The 19302-nt window shown below is 43.7% G+C and overlaps 1 protein-coding gene across 5 annotated transcripts in view; it reads right to left on the bottom strand.

The window, feature by feature from the left end:
* LOC308585585 (uncharacterized protein) overlaps positions 1-19302 on the bottom strand; it is a 109284-nt gene that overhangs the window by 25065 nt on the left and 64917 nt on the right. For 3 of the 5 annotated variants that reach the window (XM_081191357.1, XM_081191355.1, XM_081191356.1), the window contains exon 3: positions 6145-6231. In XM_081191357.1, coding sequence (XP_081047483.1) covers positions 6145-6231 — 87 coding nt within the window. Of the gene's footprint in view, positions 1-6144; positions 6232-18962; positions 19287-19302 lie in introns of those variants that run through there. The other 2 variants (XM_081191358.1, XM_081191359.1) reach the window with 2 other exon arrangements.

Below are 19302 nucleotides of genomic sequence, written 5' to 3' on the forward strand. Positions count from 1 at the left end.
CAACGTCGAGCCTACCAAGTGGCGATAGCGACGGCGAAGAAGAATTTCTTCACCGCCTCTATTGCATCTGCAGAAAACAGCAGCAGGAGACTTTTTCAGGTGGTTCACAATTTAGCGGAACCACCTGCAACATCGGGGCCCAGTACGGGCCACATGTTCTCCTGCAATGATTTTGCAAAGTTTTTTGCAGATAAAATCGCCCAGATTCGGGAAGAAGTAGACTCCACCGTGGGAGCAGGGCCGGGGCGGGAGAGTGCTAGAGTTCTGTCTAGTCAAGTTGAGTGGGATCAATTTCAATCTGTTACCTCCGAGGATGTGGACAGGCTGCTTGGACGAGTGAAACCAACCACCTGTCTCCTGGATCCTTGCCCATCCTGGCTTATAAAAGCTAGCCGGGAAGGACTGGGCGATGGGCTTCGTGGGGTGGTGAATGCTTCCCTCCGTGAGGGAGCCTTCCCAGACCCGCTGAAAGAGGCGGTTATTAAACCGCTTCTTAAAAAACCATCTTTAGATGCGGCCACGATGGCCAACTATCGCCCAGTCTCAAATCTTCCATTCCTGGGCAAGGTGATTGAGCGAGTGGTTGCTGAACAACTCCAGGCACGCCTGGAAGAAGCGGACCATTTGGATCCCTTCCAGTCGGGATTCAGGCCTCATCATGGGACTGAAACTGCCTTGGTCGCACTGGTTGATGATCTCCGGCGGGCTAGGGACAAAGGTGAGAGCTGTTTCCTAGTTCTGCTGGATCTCTCAGCGGCGTTTGATACCATCGACCATAGCATCCTTCTGGACCGTCTTGAGGGGCTGGGAGCTGGGGGCACTGTTATACAGTGGTTCCGCTCCTTCCTCCTGGGCCGTGTTCAGAAAGTGGTGGTGGGGGATGAGTGTTCAGACCCTTGGGCCCTCACTTGTGGGGTGCCTCAGGGTTCTGTCCTCTCCCCCATGCTTTTTAACATCTATATGAAGCCACTGGGAGAGATCATCAGGAGGTTTGGGCTGGGTGTTCATCAGTATGCGGATGACACCCAGCTCTACCTCTCTTTTAAATCAGAACCAGTGAAGGCGGTGAAGGTCCTGTGTGAGTGTCTGGAGGCGGTTGGAGGATGGATGGCGGCTAACAGATTGAGGTCGAATCCTGACAAGACAGAAGTACTGTTTTTGGGGGACAGGAGGCGGGCAGGTGTGGGGGATTCCCTGGTCCTGAATGGGGTAACTGTGCCCCTGAAGGACCAGGTGCGTAGCCTGGGAGTCATTTTGGACTCACAGCTGTCCATGGAGGCACAGGTCAAATCTGTGTCCAGGGCAGCTGTTTACCAGCTCCATCTGGTACGTAGGCTGAGACCCTATCTGCCTGCGGACTGTCTCGCCAGAGTGGTGCATGCTCTGGTTATCTCCCGCTTGGACTACTGCAATGCGCTCTACGTGGGGCTACCTTTGAAGGTGACGCGGAAACTACAACTAATCCAGAATGCGGCAGCTAGACTGGTGACTGGGAGCGGCCGCCGAGACCATATAACACCGGTCTTGAAAGACCTGCATTGGCTCCCAGTACGTTTCCGAGCACAATTCAAAGTGTTGGTACTGACCTTTAAAGCCCTAAACGGCCTCGGTCCAGTATACCTGAAGGAGCGTCTCCACCCCCATCAGTCTGCCCGGACGCTGAGGTCCAGCGCCGAGGGCCTTCTGGCGGTTCCCTCATTGCGAGAAGCAAAGCTACAGGGAACCAGGCAGAGGGCCTTCTCGGTAGTGGCGCCCGCCCTGTGGAACGCCCTTCCAGCAGATGTCAAAGCAATAAACAACTACCTGACATTCAGGAGACATCTTAAGGCAGCCCTGTTCAGGGAAGTTTTTAACGTGTGATATTTTACTGTATTTTTGGTTTTTATGGAAGCCGCCCAGAGTGGCTGGGGAGGCCCAGCCAGATGGGCGGGGTATAAATAATAAATTATTATTATTATTATTATTATTATTATTATTATTATTATTATTATTATTATTATTATTGTAATACAGTAAATTTCAGCCATCACCTTGTCATTAAAAACTCTAACTGCCCTGATTTTTCAGGCCTGCCGTGGAAAAAGTACAATCAAGCACTGAATACAATTACACAAATATCCCCAGAACAGGTAAACCTGAGGGGGCAATAGCAAACCTGTGACTCACCAGACTCCCACAATATCATGGCTATTCCTTGGCATTGACAGCTACAATGAAAGGATACTTCTTCACTACCATTGCATCTTTAGAAGGTCCAGCCAGCAGAGCAGGGCCTATTCCAGCTGGGGCTGGCCAAAGGGGTGGTGGTGGTATGAGAGTTCTCAGAAGTATGCGGTGACGTGTTCTCAAGACATTCAGAGAATAAAACCAGTTTCGTCCACCTTGCCTTGGATGCCGCCAATTTTCAGTCAATGAGTGTATCTGGAGCACCATCTGGTCCTGTCTTGCAGGACAGGTTTTGGGTATCACAGCTTGAATGTGTGGACAAAGCGCCTGGAGGGGAATGACCGATCGAATGTTTGCTCAGCCCTTCATGGCTGATAGCATCTAGCTCAGTGGGCTGGACCTTCTGGGAGCAAGGGTGATTGATGCCTCTTTGCCAGCTGCCTGGAAAGAGGTAGAAATGATGAGCCTGTATCTGGAAGTCAGCAATAGGCTGGATGAAGCCCAATCAATAGCCTGCTCCTGATTTTCTCTTTGCCCAGGCAGGCACATTATGTGACTCATGAGAGCAGCAAAATAACCAGACTGTACAATGGCGATGGGATAAAATCAGGCCAAATCTTTATTGACAGCAGTGGGCAGGGCAAGGGTTGGCATGGCACTGGGTCCCAGGATCGGCTCATCATTCTACAAGCCCCATGTTGATGGAATGGAGCTGCTGGGTTTGGATCGCTCCAAACCTGTATGATGGGAGTCAGCTAGTGTTGAACCTTGCAGTGATGCAAGCCAGGCAAGCAAGGTGTCACTGGGGGACCAGGGGGCAGATTCCAACGAGGAAGATACCAAACCCATGCTTAGGTGTTGCTGTGGTCAATGCTCCCCTCAGGCCCCTTATGCCCCCCCAATACTATGTTGATCCTGACCAGTGCCATTTCCACCCTCATACAAACAATGTTCTTCCACCTAACAAAGGAAAACCATAATTTCACTGAGGGAAAGGCTGGAGGGGGGGGGGGCAACCCAACCAAGTGCTAGTCAGGGAGAGAGAGAGAGAGGGAGAGAGAGAGAATCCTTTCCTACCCTGTCAACCAGTGACCCAAAATTGCTCAGTGAAGGCTCTAACCCAAGGGTGGGCAGGTGGGAAGCTCTCAAAGCAAAATGGCTGTGAGCTCCAGGGGAAGTAGCCTTATGCAGTGGTACCTTGAGTTACAAATGCCTTAGGTTACAAACGCTTTGGGTTACAAACTCCGCTAACCTGGAAGAGTTACCTCGAGTTGAGAATTGTGCGCCAGGATGAGAACGGAAATCGTCTGCCGGCGGCGCAGCGGCAGCAAGAGGCCCCATTAGCGAAAGCACGCCTCTAGTTAAGAACAGTTTCAGGTTAAGAACGGAGCTCCGGAACGAATTAAGTTTGTAACTAGAGGTACCACTGTATAGGCTTTCCTTTCCCCTCTTCAGCAAGGGCTCATGAGAAAGTTTTTTACCATGAGCCCATCACACAGAGAAGATACTAGGCAAAACCATGCCTAGCATTTTGCTACAATCTATGGGCACAGTGCCACCGGGCAAAGGTGTCCCATGCTTATTGGGCACAGAACGGGGCTTCCCTCACCAACCCTCTTTAGTGGCAGAATGTGCTTTAACATGTTAGGCTACAAGAAGAATCTCAAATGATGCTGCCTTGTGACATTACGGTGCTTGTGAAAAAGCTTATATTATGCTAAAGTTTTTGCTGCTGTTTTATGGAGTCTGCTTTATAAGTTTTAAATGGCTTTAAGTGTAAGGTATTGTTCTTTTGGCTGGTTTTGTTATGTGTCATACTCAAAGAATTTTGTATGTCACCTGGAGACTCCTTCTGTGGCAAGCGACTAAAAATTGGAAAAATAACAACACTTTCCACCTACCACCTTGAAAGCCTTTCCAATTAATACAAAGCAGAGCAAAAACCTATGTAAAAATATTTTTACATAGTGTGTGCTTGCGCTCGCACGCACACACACACACTTCAAAAATTATGAAACTGATATCACAATATGGACTTGAAACCGGTTGTGGACAATTTATTGCCCATCCCCAGCACACATCATTTGCAAAATATAGCCAGGTAAAAAATTATGAAACTGATAGCACAATATGGACTTGAAACTGGTCCCAAATTAAAGACTTAAATGAAAAATTGCTGTTTATGGATACGGCAAGATTTTCATGAATACACTCATGACTGATAATCTTAATCAACCTCTCTCTACATTTATGCTTTACAGAAAACACTGCATTAAAAATGGAGTCCCACCCCTCTCTCTTTTTTTGCTAACAATTCTAGTATTTCATCCTATTTAATTTCTCGTCTCCTACATATATGTGCTGAATGTTTACATCTTCCACAACAGTGCACAAAACAGACATCTTAGGAAATTAGGTACAAGTGCATTTGCATCTCAAAACAGGTCAAGCTAAATCAATTCCACATAAATTATGTTTGTTAGACACAGGGATGCTACGGGCCTAGGGGCACAATCTGTGAAATTAGGCACGCTTCAACACCCTTCCAAAATGGCAAGGTAACTCTGCATGATTGCAGAGAGAGAAGAAAGTGCTGGTATGCAAACTTAAATCGTGCTCCATTCTTCTTAATGAAAAAAGCGCCAAATGTACTAATGCCCCAAAATACTATGTATAATACATTAACTCCTCATGTCTGAATATGTAAGGAATTGAAAGGGATGCTTTTTTAGATGGTCAGCCCCTCAAGACCAGGACTTTACAAATACTAATAGCTGTATCCTATGAAGTCATTGAACAAGAAGAGAAACATCCACTTACACAATGGAATTTAACCCCTCTTGTTCCCCACATAGCCCCCCCCAGCTGTCTGGAGGTTCCTCCAACCCCCAGGGATCTGATGTGAGGTGGAGGGGGCGCACAGAGGGAGAAGAGGCATGGGACATTCTATCTCATGAGCAGAAGTTGTTCCACTTGTACAATGGCTGTCAGATTCAACCCTATGTGCCTACATGGTGATGTGACAGAAAGGAAGGAGGGCAGAAAGTCTCTCTTCTATTTCCCTCACACACTTTTGCTGCTGTTCATATCACCAATTTAAGGGAAGGAATGGGAATGGATAGTGTATGGGAGGGGCTGAGACTGGGAGGGGTTGGCTGTTATCATGGGAATTGGGGTTGCTTGTGTGTAAACCTCCAGCTGTTCCAACTGCTTATGGGTGGTTGCGTCTTTCCCTGGCTGAGCAGCCCTTTTGCGTGGCTGCCTCAGTCGCTGGTAGAATCCGTCACTGGGTGTCTCCTAAATTTCCTCCAGCATAAGAATTCCTTAACGGACAACCTCCTCCTCGCCTCTCTGCGCGGAAGCCTTCTGCACAGAGTGGGCGTGCCAAGCGGTGATCCTCCACTCTCCTCACTGACTTCACTGGAAGAGTCTCGGAGCCTCCCCTCCGAAGTGCTTTCTGCCTCTCCCTTCTTCCTGGTGTCACCTGGACTTCTTTCCCCAGAGGACGTTCTCTCTCTTCCCTTACTGGTTCCCTCTCCGGCAGAATCTGGGAGCCTAGCCTCTCCACTCTGCTCCGATGTCAGTTCCCTGACAGCTGTCTTTTGAGAACTGGAGGCGGCAGAAGCAGGCTACCCTGTTGATTTAAATCTGCACATTTGGGAGAGCTGCTCTTCAACCATCCTTGTGTTTCTTGAGAAGCCGCCCATGCTACATGACAAACAGCTTTTTAAAACTAATTTAAAAAGAAGTTTCTGACATAATAAACAGGTCTGCTGGTTTAAAGAATCAAAAGAGAAAAGCACTGGGCATGCCTAGAGCGGCTCGTTGAATAACCACCACAGTGGTTGTCATTTGACTTTAGCATCTGTAATTCTGTGGCAATGGTTGGACTGGCATTACTTAAGCAGCTGCACATGGGAGACCAAATGCCTACTTTGCAACACACATCTGCTCTTGGAGAAGGGAAGTGAGGCTTACCTGGCAAGGCCGTTTTTCTTGGCAGGTTGGAAGACAGGACTCCTAACATCCCCTTGCTATCTCTGGGTTGGGGGAAGGTTGATACACCTGAAAGGAACCACACAAGTGAAACATGCTGAATTGGCATGCTTAATCTACATGTTTATGGTCTAAAATCTAGACTGTTGGATCTTGTGGGATGCTCTGCAAGGGGCTTCACAGGACCCAACCGTCAGCTATTGGGCAGATGTTGCAAAGCCCACTGGAAAGCACTTTACACAGTCAGTTGGCTGGTGGTGCCTGCAAACTCCATTTGAGCTGAGCCAGGATTTCGAGCAGGTGGGCATGGCTTAGCTTGAAATGGCCTTGCAAGCCAAATTGCGATGCCTGGCCAGGCCCAGTATACCCGAAGGAGCGTCTCCACCCCCATCGTTCTACCCAAATACTGAGGTCCAGCGCCGAGGGCCTTCTGGCGGTTCCCTCACTGCGAGGAGTCAAGTTACAGGGAACCAGGCAGAGGGCCTTCTCGGTAGTGGCACCCGCCCTGTGGAATGCCCTCCCACCAGATGTCAAAGAGAACAATAACTACCAGACTTTTAGAAGACATCTGAAGGCAGTCCTATTTAGGGAAGCTTTTAATGTTTGATGCATTACTGTATTTTAATATTTTGTTGGAAGCCACCCAGAGTGGCTGGGGAAGCCCAGCCAATAAATAATAAATAATAAATATTATTATTATTATTATTATTATTATTATTATTATTGTTGTTATTATTATTATGGCCAACAGCCAGAAGTTCCCAACTCCAGACCTAAAAATTCATGGAATGAATATTTTCCAAATATCTCTCTCTTGTGGCCTGATATATAGCAAACACCCCCCTCCCAAGATTCATATAAGTGACAATTAAATTAAGTCATATTACAGACATCAGGTCAGAAGACAGCAGAAAACAGCAACACTATTTTTAAAGAATCAGTCTGTTCAAATATATACATATAAACAGCTTGATGAAAAACAGTTACCATCGAGTTGCTGAATAAAAATTGATCAATAATTTTGGAATGACTGACAAATCATATTAGAAAACTTGTCTTCAGAAATGACAAAAATATTTGCAGTGCAGAAGGGTAGGAGTCTCAATTTGTTGATGAAAAACTGAAGGATCCTCCAGGAGAGGCACGATAACGACACAAGCTGATAATGAAAGGGTCACCCATGCAAGTTGCTTAATTAACTCTTTTTATGAAATGAAATGCTTGCAGTCAACTGTGAATTCTATTCCCACAGCTGCGAAAAAGCTGTCAGAGCACATGATGTTTCTATCACCAAGGCAAAAAAAATATTTTTTTAAAAGTGGGTGGCGTAGAACTGCTAAGTGTAAACAGATACCATGATTTCTTACAGAGAAGAGAGTTTCACTTCTGGTGGATTGTCCACTGAAAACCAATGGAGCAAATTGTACAAAATGGTTGCCAGATAAACAACAATGATCATGCCACAAGATCCCAGATTCTGGACATGTAATGTCCCTTCAGTACTACAATAGCTAGATGGCCACATCCTTGCACTATATCCTCATCTATTTGTTACCTCCCTGGAAAAGACCCTGATGTTGGGAAAGATTGAAGCCACAAGGAGAAGGGGATCACAGAGGATGAGATGGTTGAACAGTGTTCTCAAAGCTACAAACATGAGTCTGACCAAACTGCGGGAGGCAGTGGAAGACAGGAGTGCCTGGCATGCTCTGGTCCATGGGGTCATGAAGAGTCGGACACGACTAAACGACTAAACAACAACAGCTATTAGTTCACTTGTCCCTGCCATAAAGAGGAGAGAACGAACTTCTGACTCCCCTTGTCTCCCTGTTTCTGTCTCTGTTTGTTTGTTTGTTTGTTTGTTTGTTTGTTCCATCCCTTCTCCTGATATCTCACTCTTGTGTATGGCTGGTGCCATTTTGGGCTGACACACAACAGCACTCACAACCTCAACACTCAAAATAGAAGGAATAATGATGGGAATTCTGAAATAGGCGACTGTGTGTCAACCATATGAATTATCAACCAGGTATGAATTATCAACTACTTACATTTATATTCCCAGTCAAATATATTTGCAGTTATAAAAACAAAACAAAAAAAGCTTTTGAAGTGGCTTGCAAAACAAGAGGGGGAAAAAACCCCAAGAAATTACAATCAAACGCAAGCTGAAACAAGAACATCAACACAAAAGCCACATGGACAAGGACGAGTCACGTAGATCTTTTCTGTACAATGGGCGCCCTGCAAATTAAGCTATAAGCTGATTGGGGGAAGCCCCACATGATTAGTCCCATCCATGTGGGTACCATGTTCACACATAACTACAGGGCAGCCAAGTGAGACACCAACAGAAAGCAATTCTAATGCAGCACTCATTCGTGTGTGTGTGTGTGTGTGTGTGTGTGTGTGTGTGAGAGAGAGAGAGAGAGAGAGAGAGAGAGAGAGAGAGAGAGAGACAGACAGACAGACAGACAGACAGACCAAATGAATGAATGAACAAACAAATGATACACACAGCGGTATAGTAGAGCAGAAAGGGGGAGACAGAAACAAGATCACATCATCTGCTGGTGCATCACCAGCAATTACATCATCTGACATACCTCTGTGGTCCAACAAGTGAATGAGGTGAAAACAAGGCTTTCAAGTTTTACAATCATTTGTGACATATTAAAATGTAGGGAGTTGCAGACAATGAAATCAAGCAGCAGTTGGATAGTTATTTCCTTTGATGGGGTTCGGCTTCATGCTTGCAGCTTGAATAGCGACACGTGTGTGCAAGATGGTTTGCATTTCTAATTAAAACCTAAACTTTGCATTTCAACAGAGTGCTAAAGCCCAATGTGATTTTAAAGTTGAACCCTTGCAGTCAGAAGCAAGCATTCCATGCAGTTTACTACCAGCCAGCTATCCATAAGATTGTCGTCTAGACTGCTCTGCCTGCTTTCTTTTAGCAAATGTTTTGTGCCACTGGGGAAGTGGCAATTCTGTATTGATTTGTTCTGGATGTTTGTATGTGATGCCAATAAAAGGTTTGATGGTGGTGGTGGTGATTGTGGACATGCCACACAGCTCATTAGAGACATGAACCTAGGTCCCTATAGCTAAATGCCAACACGTTAACCCCTACAGAATCCTTTACCTGCATACCCTAATCAGCTGGGTATGACAGCTTCATTTTTTAGCTTTCCTTGGGGCAAGGGTGGCTGTCATTGTGAACTTCTGTGCTTCAAAATTTACCACCACTCCATTATGAGAGAGAAAGAGAAAGAGGCCTTAGGAGCACAAGACACTGAACTTGTTCTAACAACCCAGTTTGCAACACAATTTAAGTTATTCTGTAATGCAGCAGTACTACTGTCAAACTGAGCCCCCTCCCTCAAGCAAAGACATAACAAATCACTGAAGCTTTCAGAAATCCTGTAGAGTCTCATCAGCTGGTTTTCTGATTAAATACTTCTTTCTTGATATTGTCAGACTGTTGCAGAACCGTTTGACAATTCTCTCGTGAGCCACAAGAAACAAGATGTTTTGAACAAACCTGTGGATGTTTTCTTCCTGTGGTGCTTTTGAAAGCTCGTCTTTGACAGATTTTGCTCCCAAAAGATTGATGTCATAATGGAAGTTACACAAAAAGAGATGAGGAGAAAGAATACAATGGATATGCTATCCTTTTAAAAAAACAACAGAAATTATTGTTATTTTACCCTGGAACCTCCCTCCTCCAAACACCATCTCTAATAGATAAATGAAGTTCAGCACACACAGGATAGTCTCTTAATTTGACTGGTTTTCAGAGGAGATAATGCTATATCAATACACCCACTGAAGCAGTTTTGAAACCTGACTTCAATATTTAAAGCTATAGTGGTACCTCGCATTACGAACTTAATTCGTTCTGGAGGCCCGTTCTTAACCTGAAACCAGTCTTAACCTGAGGTGCACTTTTGCTAATGGAGTCTCCCACTGCCACCGTACTGCCAGCACGCGATTTCCGTTCTCATCCTGGGGCAAAGTTTGCAACCTGAGGTAACTACTTCTGGGTTAGCAGAGTTTGTAACCTGAAGCATTTGTAACTCGAGGTACCACTGTACAATTATACACCCATACAGCTTTGTAACCCATGGGAAGACTGATACTGCTACCCAACTTGCTATTTTTTATTTCAAGGCAACTCATGAAAATGCATTATAAACATCTATGCATTCCTAGACCTTTGTTGAAAACCAGGTGAACTCTTCTTACCTGGTCATAAATCTATATTGAGAACCTTAATGCACCTGCATTTTTCTAATAATTGTTGAATTATGTTCACGATGCAACTCTCACGCTCTGCCTCGAGTGGGAATATTTATCCTAAGGATTATTTATTTATTTAAAATAATCATCCTTCCCTCCTTCTCCTTAGCCCCAAGAGTTAATAAACTCTGGTTTATTTTTTGTAAGAGGAAAGGGAAGCTTGTACAGTGGTACCTTGTTTCTCACACTTAATCTGTTCTGGAAGTCTGTTCCAAAACCAAAGCGTTGCAAAATGGATTAATACGTTCCAGACCTTTAAAAACAACCCCTAAAACAGCAATTTAACATGAATTTTACTATCTAATGAGACCATCGATCCATAAAATGAAAGCAATAAACTGCAGTCACACAATCAAACAATCAGTAGCTCAACTGGGTTCCACACAGACACAAAAACAAAAAAAGGGAGCCACAAAAATGCAAAATAAATAGCAAAAACAGACAGACTTCAGCGTAACACTCCAAATGGAAGCATGGAAAACCAGAGTGTGGCACTCAAATCGGAAGCGTAACACTCAAAATGGAGCTTGTTCGGCTTCTGAAAAAAAGTTTGCAAACCGGAACACTTACTTCCAGGTTTTCAGTGTTTGGGTTCCAAGCTGTTTGAGTACCAAGGTGTTTGAGAACCAAGGTACCACTATATTCAAAGTAAGGGCTTGTCCCATGCCTAGAAAGCATGAGTCTGATAGCTTTACTGTTTGACCCATATTTTCTAGGCACAGGGTCCGAGAGGTTTTCCATTTCCCCTGCCACTTTCCTCGGGAATATTTGCTCTTTGCCGCCAAATCAGAGCAAACATCAATCCACAAAGAAAACTCCATTGACATTTGTTCTGATTGAGTGGTAAACAGTGAGTTTCCCCGAGGAGAAGCAACAGGACAAACAGACATGTGGAAGAGAGGGGAAGGGGAGCATGTGTGTCTGATTCTTAGCATGCATAGCTAACATGTCCTGTTCTTGTTGGACTCCCAACAGGCAGAATAGTGAGGAGGGAGGATGTAACCCAACAACATCCACAGATGCTAGGGAGTTTTTGGACCATCTCTTCCCAACAGATTCCGCAACATTACCGAACAGAGACTCTGTTTTTTTTTCTTCTACACCATTATCACAGTCTATGTAATTCTAATTCTCATTCTAACAAAAACAATCAGAGCTTTTTTCCCCCCAGCCAGAACTCTCTGGAACTCAGTTCTGTCACCTCTCAGGTAGGAGCTTTTTGCCATTCTGAGAGAACAATGCAGGTGTTCATGGTGAGTTCTGGCACCTCTTTTAAAATAATAATAATAATAATAATAATAATAATAATAATAATAATAATAATAATAATGATGATGATGCAGTAATACAGTTCCATATTTAAGCATTGAGTTGATTAAATTCCTTAATGCTGACACGCATATGACAAACTGGAAAGAGTGAGTGCCATAGGCTAATTGGGACCATCTTCTAATCACAGGCCATTTCACAGAGTTAATAATACAAAAAGCATTCATTAATTGGTAATTAAATATCCAGGATGCACAGGCTGTCAAAACTGGAAAGCCAAAATCACCCTTCATACACTCTAGCCCTCACTTTCAGGGCACACAACATCACTGCTGTGCCAAGCGAGACGGCGGCTTTTTCCAAGCTGAAGGAAGCTGGCAAAAAGCCAGCAACCGATTTAGCTACTAGTGTTAGCTTAGTGGCACAACGATTAGATAGATAGATAGATGATAGATAGCTAGATAGCTAGCTAGCTAGCTAGCTAGATAGATAGATAGATAGATAGATAGATAGATAGATAATCTTCTTTCAGAAGGTGTAGAAGACCAAAAGCAACTTTTCCATTTATGATTCATCAAATATTTCCAGGGAACACAAATTCATTTGGGTTGGCAATCTCCCATGAAAAACCAGTCTGGAAATCAATTCAGAAATCCACATCAGGGCAATGCCTTTATTTGACCGACCAAAATGTCACAAAAGGGGCAGAGCTGTGCAGGTTTGCTTACCAAAGAAATTGAATGTAGGATCTTTCATTTAGTCCCAACATTTTAATAAAGCCCCATGCTTGGTCAGAGCAGCACTGGGTTCTTTTCTGACCAGATTCCAGGCAGGCAGGGCTTCCTGAAGAAACCATGTGGATCCTGAAACACTGCTGAAACCTTGTCAACTGTGAATGAGCACAGGCCTTTTCTAACATTTTAAGAACTAAAAAAAGATGCTCTTAAAGCAAGGGATGGGCAAATATGTAATCTTATGTTCTCTCGGTTTCTCACTTCTTTCACTCTTAATAATAGTAATAATAATTTTATTATTTATACCCCACTCACATTTCCACTTTAGTTTGCTTTAAAAAAAAAAAGGTGCGCATGAAAATTCATCTGCATTTTAGTGTGACTTTCTCCTAATATACACATTTGTAAATTTGCAAATTTGCAAAACTCCATACACATTTCTGCAAAGCAATTTTTCCTAACCTAACGATTTTTGTGGATTTCTAAATTTCTAAAGAAGGTGGTGATACAGTGGATTGTGTCAGAGTGCGCAAATTAAGCAGGTTCAGCTTTAAATGTTGTCAGATTTCTGCCCCATTCCTACTTCAAACTTTAGAAACAGCCCTCACTCCCTCACAGAGTCAGAGGGCTCTTTGCCTGACAGTGCTCTCTTGACTTGTAATGCCACCACACAATGTTTCTGTGGGTCTACTTGTGTAGAGAGATATGACCCTTGATAAATACTCAGAGAATATCAGAAACCATGGCCCACAAATATGGCTTCACCTCTATGGCTTGGGTCCAAAGATTGGCTTGTATAAATGGAAGGCATATCCCTTTGTGCATAATGGAGTCACTAATTTCCAACAATTCCTTCACCATCTCAAGCTGCACCTCCCTCCACATTGTATCACCCTACGTTTCTGGGCAAGGGGTCAGGGAGCATGAGGGGCTGCAGAGGAAACGGATCAGGAATTGTGCCTGGCAAACACTATCTGTTATTTTGGATCCAAGCCTGTATTTGGCAGCTGCAAGAATTAATGTTAACAATGGTTGCTAATCATTAGGTGACTCACGGGTCAAGCTGAATGCAATATACCAAAAGCAAGTTTACCTGCTTTCAACCGAGCTATTCCTATTTGTATTCTGGAACTGAAGCGCAAAGCCTTAATGCACACACCGTGCTTTTGCTGGCTTCCACAAGCGAAGAAAGATTAAGAGCTGCACATAATGCGTTTAGTGTTTCATTTACTAAAGTACATTTTATAATCCCATAAGAAAAGGATAATGCGTTTAGTGTTTCATTTACTAAAGTACATTTTATAATCCCATAAGAAAAGGATTTGATGGCACCCCTGACCTGCCAGGGAAACAGTGGAGGTGCGCACATTGTCCAAAGAACTTCTGCACGCAGCCCCTGTCACACAGCCCCTCAAATGCTGCTGACCTACATTCCTCAAAGGGAGTCGAGCCTGCCAATCACTCCAAATCAGGCAACATTAGTTGTCATGCAGAAGACTTCACACAACGTGTCAGGTTGACACTAACTCCCCGTCATTTGTCTCCAAACACAAGATAAATGTCAACACAATTTTCCAGAACTACAAGCATAAAACCATTTTCCACTACATAAACACACACACACACACACACACACACACACACTTTCCTTTCTTCCCTCCCTTTGTGCATCTTGAGACATCTGTCAAGCTGCATAGGTGCGTTGCTTTCCTAGCATGTTGTTTGAACATAAATAAAGTGCCAGAAAAGTGCAGCCAGTTCCTTCCTTCGTTCTTGAGCCTGATTAATTCTGAAAAGAAAAGAAAAAGGAGTTGGCATCTATTATGGGTAGTGAAACCCCAGTTTGAGGGGCCTCATCTGGGGCCCCCAAGCAAATGTTTCTCTCCTCTACCCCTCCAGCCAGACCCCACTATTTTTGTCAGTGGCAGCAAAATGGCGGGTGGAATAATAACGCTGGGGTGGGCAGAGGCTAATTGGAGAGCCAATAATGGCTCTCCCATTTCACGAGCAGTTTCACTTTATAAGGATCATTTCAAAAGAATAACAATGTCAGATAAACTATTTATTTATTAGATTTCTTACCTGCCCTTCACCACAAGGTCCCAGGGCAAGATACAATGAAAAAATACACAAATAGATAATAGATAAAAGTCATAAGTATAAAGCAAATGTAAAAAAACAAACTGCAAACAGTTCAAAATATAAAACAATTCCATATATAAAAACAATACCATTAGTGAAAAACAATTCCACATATGAAAACAGTTAAAAGTTGTTCCACTACAGATGCAGACTGGGATACATATCTCTGCTTAAAGGCTTCTTGAAAGGGGAAGGTCTTCAGAAGGCACCAAAATGACAACAGAGATGACACCTATGCAATATGTAATGGAAGCGCTTCCAAAGGTAAGTGCCACCACACTAGAGGCCTGATTGCTGTATCGTGTGGAACAGACAATAGGACTGTTGTTGTTTAGTCGTTTAGTCATGTCCAACTCTTCATGACCCCATGGACCAGAACACGCCAGGCACTCCTGTCTTCCACTGCCTCCCACAGTTTGGTCAAACTCATGCTGGTAGCTTTGAGAACACTGTCCAACCATCTCGTCCTCTGTCATCCCCTTCTCCTTGTGCCCTCCATCTTTCCCAACATCAGGGTCTTCCAGGGAGTCTTCTCTTCTCATGAAGTGGCCAAAGTATTGGAGCCTCAGCTTCACGATCTGTCCTTCCAGTGAGCACTCAGGGCTGATTTCCTTCAGAATGGATACATTTGATCTTCTTGCAGTCCATGGGACTCTCAAGAGTCTCCTCCAGCACCATAATTCAAAAGCATCAATTCTTTGGCAACCAGCCTTCTTTATGGTCCAGCTCTCACTTCTATACATCACTAGACAATAGGATAGCATGCCCAAACTCCATTTTGGCAAAGTCCATTTTAATCTGGCCCACTGATCAATTTAATCCGGCCTCCGTGGCAGTATATGTTCTGGGGTAAAACCCTTAAAAAAGCTCAACAACTTCAATCCTAAAAAAAGCTCAGCTCAGCAACTTGTGGTTGGCCCTCACACATGTTCACTTCACGTAATCAAATCTGGCCCTCTTTGAAAGAAGTTTGGGAACCCCTGGGGCCCTACGCCAAACCTATGCATCTGCAATCAATGAAGTTGTGGCCTAATTATATATAGTCCAACATCTGTCTCCTTGTCTTCATTTGCCTCATGCACCCCTTCCCTCAGCTTCACCGCACCTGGGTCTGCAAATAATATTATTTGGCTTTACTTGGTTTTAATCTGTTTTACAGGCAAAATACTGCAGTAGGGAACGTTGGTGATAAAGATTGCCATTAAGACGGCCACTCCTAATAAAAATGAGTGCTTGCTTCAGGCTGCAATCGTCTACCTACTTTGCTGACAGTAAGCTCCACTGAACACAGAAAAAAAAAATCTTATGAATAGATACGGGTAGAATTTCACGAGAAGTTTGTAAATTTTAATTTAATGGAATCTTTAGAAACATTTTTCTCCAAAGAGAAACTGGTTCCATTTAATTAATATAAAGTGATGTAAACATGATCAATCAATTAACAGCTAGTTGGTTATTTGGATGACAGGCCTTGCAGAAATAGGCTTGTAGCATTTTGATGCTGAATGGATAATTGGCCCAATGATAGATACCACTTTATCAGTGCTGCATCTCAGGATCAACACAGGAACAATAATCTACACTAAGGTATCTGTCAATTAAAGGCAAATCATTCTCCATTAATTATTGTTGATGTGTGGGTTATTTTTTGCATTGGAGTCAGACTTCACTAGAGGCTGGTATTTTGCAAAATACCAATAAATTACCTTGATAGATTTCAGAATCAGGCCACAGTGAAGTTTTTAAGCTGCCCCTTCTTCTTGATTATAAAGACATTTTTCATTTTCAAGTTGATATATTAATGTATCATTGATGCCAACATGAGTCGGCAATGCGGTGACAGCTCTTTCAACATGAGCAGCATTGTACTACAAAATAATCTACTGAATCTGTGGTTTTCCATGCAACATGAATCTCAATTACAGTCCCCTTAATTGCTGGAAAATGAAAGCAATTGATTATGTCCCACAAGCTTCATTTTCTTCACCACCAGAAAGGATCTACTGTACTAGGTATTCAGCTTTTTTTATTATCCTGTAAAATAGCCAGCAGTTTGCATAAATAAAGAATATGCATTGTTTAGAATACTAGGCAGAAAACTGAACAAAAGCTGCTCCACACACCCAGACCCAAATTTGTGTGACACATTACTAGCCACAAAAGGCATTTGGTAACATCAGATATTTTTCTCATGTGCCAGTTCTAGGTTAAAAACAAAAGTTGGACTCCAAAGACTTATTTTGAGGTACAGCCAAGAACTAAGGCATGGCCGGTGGGGTTTCTGGTTATTTTCCTTTGAATGGCAGACACACACACAAATATTCCAAGGCATTTTACAGCTGCTTCTGCAAAACTCCAAAAGGGATTAGCCACATGGCGTTGAGCAAGGGAGTGCTGTTTATGCAGTGAAAGACCAGAGCTCCCTTGGGCACAGGGAGGTGGTTGTGCAGTTCTTTGGTTCCAGGCCAAGTTGAGAGACACAGACAAAAAAACCACAACAGTTTATTTAAAACACATATTCACCTCCTTTCATCAACATTTTCAAGGCACTTTGCAAACATTTAAGTAAAACAACAATGGATACATCTAAGAAATAGGAGCTAAAATGCAGCTGGAAGTCAAGAATTAGAACACTTAAGTTGGCAGATGTATTTTAAAATGCCTCCTTCATGCCCTCCAAATGTCCCTATTTTCCAAAGGCAGTCCTGGAATTGCAAAAGCCATCCCAGCTTTTGATTTGATCCCGGAATGTCCCTATTTCCTCTGCAAGTGCCACCACTGCTGAGCTCCGTGAAGAGGAGCTGGCGCCTGTGCTGAGCAATGGCAATGGCCATTGTCACAACTGTAAGCATCCCACGGCCTCTCTTTGCCATTGCTGTCAGCCTCCTCCTCTGGCAGCTCATAGTTGCTGCTGGAGAGTGGCTGAGGAAGAGGAGGAGCGGCCACCTCCGCCAAGGCACAGGTTCTTAGAGGCAGGCAGAGGGCAGGGCCATTCTGGGTGGGAGGAAAGGGGGAGAGGAGATGAGCATAAGGAGTTTTGATTTTTTTGAATGCTTAAATAATTATGAATTATTATTATAAATAATAATTAATTATAATTATTTCTACCCTACCCATCTGGCTGGGTTTCCCCAGCCACTCTGGGCAGCTTTCAACAGAAGATTAAAAACAGAATAAAACTTCAAACATTAAAAACTCCCCTAAACAACCATGTGTATCCATGTCTGATCTTGCCCCTTTCTATGATTTATTGATTGGTGCGTGTTTTTCTTTTTGTGAAATAAATAAAATAAAAATCAGGATTAAGGGGTTTCATCAGGACTGCTCAGGATTTTTGTGTTGTGTTCCGTTGGTGTAGTGGCGGCAGAAATGTTCTGCGGGGGGGGGGGGGACACCAAAAATGGTGGGTCGAGGAGGGTCAGTGAAGAGGAGTAGGAAATGTCCCCATTTCCATCTGAGGAATGTTGGAGGGTAGTATGCTACTTATATTTTTTAAAAGTGTTTTTTGTCTGGTGCCTAAAAGTAAGCAAAGGTGGCACCAGGTATACCTTGCTGAAGAGGACATTCTGTAGCTAAGGTACCACTACGGGGGGGGGGGGGGATAGTGTTACAACTAATCTCAGCTCTGAGCAATAAATCATCGGCTTACTACCGTAGTGTACAGATAAATTGGCATGGGAAATGGCACTCTTTCAAGTTTCCAAACCTTTTATGGCCTTAGAGGTGAACACCAGCCATTTGAATTAGGTCCAGAAGCAAAAAATGGAGCCCATAAAGTTTTTCTAAGACTGATGAGATATCACTGCCAGTCAGCACTCTGGTGGATACATTTTACAGCAGCCAAAGCTTCCAAACCATTTTCAGAGGTAACCCTATGTACAGCACATTGCAGAAATCCAGACAGGTTGTTAGTAGAGTATAGATAACCACGGACAGGTTACCTCTGTTCAGGAGAGGCTCCAGCTTGGGCAAAGAAGCCCTGTACTGGTTTAGCCTGTTAAGCCATGGTTAGAGTAAAGAGCATAGCTACATTTTGAACCTGTTTCATCAGGCGGAGTGCAACTCCACCCAGAATTTGTTCAATACTCTCTATTCACAGGCTCTCCATCTTGTCAGGATGAACCTTCCATTTATTATTACTATTATATCTGATATTTTGGAACCGAACAGAAGTGCTTTGGGGCCTACCCAAAGAATAGCTAGAAAACCCAACAGTTTTTTTTTGGTCCCCTCTGCAGGGGGCCCTACATTTATCAAGCAGTGTTGAATCCTACTCAGGGCACCATACATGGAATTTCCTTATTTTTATCCTCAAACCACCCTCTGAGGTAGATGATGCTAAGCAACACCGACTTGTCTGAGGCAACCCAGCCAGTTTCCTTGGAGCTCGGGAGATTTGAATTGAAGTGGTTTGTTCTTGTGAATGCCTGAAAGCCCCTCCCATCTGTGGCAATTTCAGATACTTGTTGCAAACCTCTCCCTGTTGCTTTGATGCAGCCTGGCACCTTTTTGTCCTCCTGGCTGCTTGTGGTTTGGCAGCCTACTTTGTTCCTCTGCTCCTTTGCCCTTGCTGCCATTTAATCTGATTGCCTATGGCAACCCGGAGGAGTCTGCCAGCCACATCACAATGGCGCGTACGACGTGATGTCACACAGGCACTCATAAACAAAGCCAGCAAGGTTACTTTCACTCC

Source organism: Podarcis bocagei (assembly GCF_964188305.1).
Source record: "Podarcis bocagei genome assembly, chromosome: 4".
Lineage (NCBI taxonomy): Eukaryota > Metazoa > Chordata > Lepidosauria > Squamata > Lacertidae > Podarcis > Podarcis bocagei.